The sequence below is a fragment of the Chlamydotis macqueenii genome, chromosome 3 (assembly GCF_036417535.1).
Source record: "Chlamydotis macqueenii isolate bChlMac1 chromosome 3, bChlMac1.mat, whole genome shotgun sequence".
NCBI lineage: Eukaryota > Metazoa > Chordata > Aves > Otidiformes > Otididae > Chlamydotis > Chlamydotis macqueenii.
In genome coordinates, this window is record NC_141558.1 from 3,773,111 (window position 1) to 3,777,869 (window position 4,759).

General features: G+C 52.4%; 1 protein-coding gene across 1 annotated transcript; it reads right to left on the minus strand.

Moving 5' to 3' along the window:
• Positions 1-2,492: 2,492 nt before the first annotated feature.
• LOC147601172 (gallinacin-3-like) lies at positions 2,493-3,468 on the minus strand. Its single transcript, XM_086744607.1, has 2 exons — positions 3,405-3,468; positions 2,493-2,596 (listed from the first exon to the last, which is right to left on the minus strand). The coding sequence occupies exons 1-2, from the start codon at positions 3,460-3,462 to the stop codon at positions 2,493-2,495; spliced, it is 162 nt and encodes a 53-aa protein (XP_086600733.1). The 5' UTR covers positions 3,463-3,468.
• Positions 3,469-4,759: the final 1,291 nt, after the last annotated feature.

The following is a 4,759-nucleotide window of genomic DNA, read 5'->3' on the forward strand; positions in this document are numbered from 1 at the left end:
CTCCAGGGAGCAGCAGGTAAGATACACAGAAAGAGGATGTAGGGAAAAATGGAGGATTTATCTGATATTACAGTGAAGATACCCAGTAGATAATGAGGCTTCCCTATAGATGTAATAAGATTGTAGAAGACAGGAGACAAAATTTTTGGTGCTGATACGTTTTATTTTAAAGTTCTCATGCTCCAGGGAAGAGGCTTTGCCACCATCTCCATACCTCCTGGCCCTTGCCTTTCCGAGTCAGCAGCACTGGGCACAGCAGCTCTGCTGGCGAGGACGAGGAGGGAGGAAGGTAGATGCTGATTCCACCCTCAGAGTCCTCCCTTGTGCCAGGAGGGAACCAGCAGACATCTTGGAGACCCTCTGCCAGAGGCTGCTGTGGGAAGGTAGTGAGGATCCCACCCGAGTGCCATGAACTTCCATTGGAAAATATCCCTTGTCTGTTGGAGAAAGGGGAGAATAGACAGCCCAAGGGCATGGGGACACCCGTGGGTCCCCATCACTGCGCTGCCCAGGCTGACAGCTGCTGCTAGGGCTGCAACGACCCAGCATCCATCAATACCTCCCACCAACGCTGCTGGCACCCAGCCTCCGCCTACAGAGAGTGGGGGGGCCCCTCTTGGGCTCCTGCATTTGCCCAGGGCTCGTTGCCTGGGGAGGGACCATTTGGCACTGCCAGTATCTCATCCAGCCCTTCCTGGGCGGTGGCCAAAAGGGAGTCGGGACCTCCCAGCTCTATTGTCACTGGTTCCCTTTGGGAGCGGAGGCAGCCCTAGGACTCCGATTTCCCGGAGAGCACACCGATGCCTCTCCCCTGGGTCAGCTGAGCATCGCTCTGGGGCACCACATGGGCACTCCTGCTCTTTGCTCCCTGCGACAGGGGTGTACGTGGGCTTGTGAGGAGCTGCAGCCTGATGCTGCTTGGTTAGGCTGGGCCAGCACGGTTGGGGCGAGCAGTGAGGAGCGCGGGGACAGTCAACCTCTGTCACCTGGCTGATGTCCTCTGTCACCTGGCTGTTCTCATTCTCAGCCTACTTGCTAAGGGTAGGTAAATCTGGGGAATAACAAGATGAGGGGGACTTCTCCACATCCCATGTCAGTAGGGAGCATCACTGTCTCGCTGCCTTTTACTCAACCCCAGCCAATAACGAGGCTGAGAATTAATTTCCAGTGTGTGCACGGATAAATAGGTAAAAACAAATATGCAATCTGATCCCTCCAGTCAGGGCAGTGACCTGGTTCATTTGGGCAGAGATATCTCCTGTGTAGCATCCCAGGGGACTTCTTTCCCACCCAGCAGAAGGACACTGCCTCCCCTGAACTCATCATCACTTGGGCTGAGCACCCATCACAGGAAAGGAAAGTTACCTGCCACAAAAAGCGGCTGACATGGAAGTAGGGTACTGGAAAAAGAAAGATGTCTGGGCCTAGGAAAACCAGGACAGGGCTCCTGCTCCCCAGGAGGAAGGATCTGCAGAGCGGCTTCGTCACACCCACACCAAACACCTTGGCCGAGCTCGGACGGTGAGGCTGGGTGTCTCCACGCCACTGCCAGGCAAGAGCATCCCCAGCAACAGACATAGAGGTGGCCAGCACAGATGTAGTGGTGATCCCCAGCGTCCCCACGCACTTCTCCTGCCACCAACCCACCGCCACCCCCAGAGCGAGCAGGCACGGCGCACCCCCCATCACAAGGAAACAGCCACACGTCCCACTCCCTGCAAGGCCAAACTGCTCGTTTTTATTCAAGCTGGGAAAAGCAGCTTCTGCCCCAACAACGCCAGGACCACACCACGGTGTCTCCAGACCATGAGCACTCAGCAGGAGCAGCACTGCCACTCCTGCTGTCACACCACCCGGGGATGGCAGAGGCAGCGAGGGGAGAGGACATCAGGAGATGGTTCCAGGAGCCACAAGCGAGGGGGACAGCCAACTCACAGAGGTCACGGTTTCATCCCCACAGACTGTACAAAGAAAGCAGACAAGCACATCACCTCCTGTCACTTACTTTGCCCTTCCTGACACTCTCTCCCACCTCCCCTGCAATGACAAGCAACTCTATGGTGGAAGAGAATTGGGCTCAGTGGAGGTGAAGTTCATTGTTCTCATTTGAGACAGTTTGGACCCGTGTTATCTTCGTGTTGGCAGCCCTGTCCCCAAGCCTACGTAGATGCAGCAAAAACAGGATCACGTCCTCCATGCTGTCCAAGGCCAGTGAATGGTTCACTCTTTGCTCGCTTGGGAGAGCCCTCTGCAAGGTCTGAATGGGATTCATGGGACTGAAGGAGAGTGGGGAGGAGCTGCCTGACCTTGGGCTCCTTCAGCCCCAATCAGGACAGTTCCAATCCCACAAAGAGTTTTCCCTTCTTTCTTAGACCTCTCCCAGGAAGGATAAATGTGGGACAGTATTTCCCAGGCATTGGCTAGAGAGAAATTTTTTAACAGCTATTTCTGTGGACAGAGGAGGAATCTTTCCTCACACAGGAATCTAGACCTTACCTTTTGCAGCATTGGCGAAATGTCGAACATTTTCCAATAGGTGTTGTAGGGTAACGACAGGACCCGAACGTGCAGAATCCCCCTCTTCTTCTGCATAGGTCTGAACTTCCACTTCCTGTGGGGAATGATACACACGAAAAAAAAGGGATAATCAGGGAAAGCAGTGTGTGGTTGCAGAAAGTCTGACACTCCTCGTGCATTTCAGGCCAATATCTGGGCCAATCTTCAACCTCATCATAGCCGCATTTTTAATAGCAATGTGTCTCACCTACAAGAACTCTTTCACTCTAAAGAGGGTGCACACAAGAACAGACAGTGGGAAGGACCCGCCCAAGGTCGAGGAACAGCCATGCTGGCTCTCCAACTGTGTGTTGACCACTACCTGGGCCAGCAGAGCTGGCCAGCGGGGCACTCCTTGCACCCCATGTCCCTGTCCTGGCTGCAGCCTGCCTTTGAGTGACATCTGATGCAAAGTTCTTGCCCAGTCCTTGCAGGGATCATGTATTGGGGTAATGAGGTTTTGGGACACCCAGTTGAGACACCACTAGACAAGAAGGGATGCCTTCATGTACCAGGAAACCCACCAGGACAACAGCCCCCTCGGGCTCTCCCCAGTGCCTGCACAGAGCAAAAGGTAATCCAGAGACACCCAATGGGGAACAGCTGGTTACAGAGTTGGAGCCTGAAACCAAACTCCCTCCTGACTCACAGAAGAAGCCAGGCTTCTATTTCCAGGGACTCTCTCCACCCCCAGTCCATGTCCTCTTGGAAGGGCACTCGGAAAATGCCTTTTCCTCAATCCCCCCTAACCTTTGCACCACTCCAACTAACATGGTCACTTTGTAGGACATGGGAAACCCCACTGATGGGAACCCACACCTCACCCAGTTCCCTTCTTTCCCTCTCACCTGCAGCACCCTGGACCAGCAGGAGGAAGAAGGGGAAGAGCAGGTACAGGATCTTCATGGCTGATGCCTGTCCCGGGTCTTCACAGGGCTGCAGAAGGGGACACCAAGGCAATAAGGATGTGAAGGACCCCAGGTGGTCCAGAAGCCTGGGCACTCTGGTATAGCAAACTGCAGAGGCGCTACTTCCAAGTAAAGCAGTTGATGTTTCCTCTGCCTTTCTCTTAAGAACAATTCTTAAGTCTGTACCACCCTGCACATCTTGGGAGCATTTCATGATGTCCCAGTCTCTTGGAAATTGACTACCTAAGCTGATGCTTTTCCATTCACTTTCTCAAAGGTCTTCCATAGACATTCCCCAAAGCACAGACTGCAGACCTTGGGGCCAACTGTTTCCAATTCAATAAAAAAAAAAAAATCCCAAATTGCCATTCAAAGTTATGGAACTAAAGAACTTTTACTCCCTCATGCTTCATGTATCAAACACTTCTCTTATTAACAAAATACATATGTATTCCCTGATTGCTGGAAAGACTCAGTCTCCAGAGATCCTACCACCTGAAACTATCTATCTCCGGGGTTGCCTCCAATCAATGAATGAAACATGACATCATTTCAAGCAGATCAGAATTTCTGCTTGTCACTTTCACACTTCTGCTGCTCCTTAAACAAGGGCCAGAGCAGAGAAGGTTTGCACCTCAGGAGATGCTTCTGCCAACACTCAGTGCCATGCCCATAGTCAGACTACGAGAAATAAAGGATCCAGGGTCTGGAATTTAGGGAAATGCATGTACCTGGAGACGCCACACTATATGAAAGGTTAGCCAGTGCTCTCCAGTCCAAAGCCAGCTGCCCAAAACACCCTGCACAATCACCTCTGCTTCCCTGGACTCAGGAAAGTCCTCCCAGCTTGGCCTGGGAGCACCCATCCTCAACTCAAGACCATTCCCAGGCTTCCCAGCAAAGACACTCCCCAGCCCCACACTTACTGCCCCTGCCCCGTGCAGCACCGACCCAGGGAGGACAGAGGAGCGCAACACAAATCAACCTGTTGAGTTCACTGAAATCCCGAACGGATGGAAAAATGTCTGTATTGCTGTGGGAAAAGCATCTCCTTGCTCTGCTGAGGAAAGTCCCCATTCCCCCAGAACAGAAGATCTCAGGACCCCTCTTCAAGTATTAAGGCATCTTTCCAGCCTCTCCCCTAGTCGGAAAACCTTACGGAACTAGGTCCCACATGTTTTGGGCTCTTAGACTTATAGGCAGGTTTATTCTTTTCCCTAAGTATCTCTGATAAGCTAAAAATATGCATGAATGCTTCCAATAGTTTTTCATTTAGATGAGTCTAGGGTGATGGG

What these genes read in the sequence shown, in the direction of transcription:
- LOC147601172 (XM_086744607.1), bottom strand. Translation starts at nt 3,462, where the DNA reads ATGAAGATCCTGTACCTGCTCTTCCCCTTCTTCCTCCTGCTGGTCCAG. An exon ending in GCTGGTCCAGGGTGCTGCAG is followed by an intron (nt 2,597 to 3,404) that starts GTGAGAGGGAAA and finishes GTGGAAGTTCAG; the next exon opens with ACCTATGCAGAAGAAGAGGG.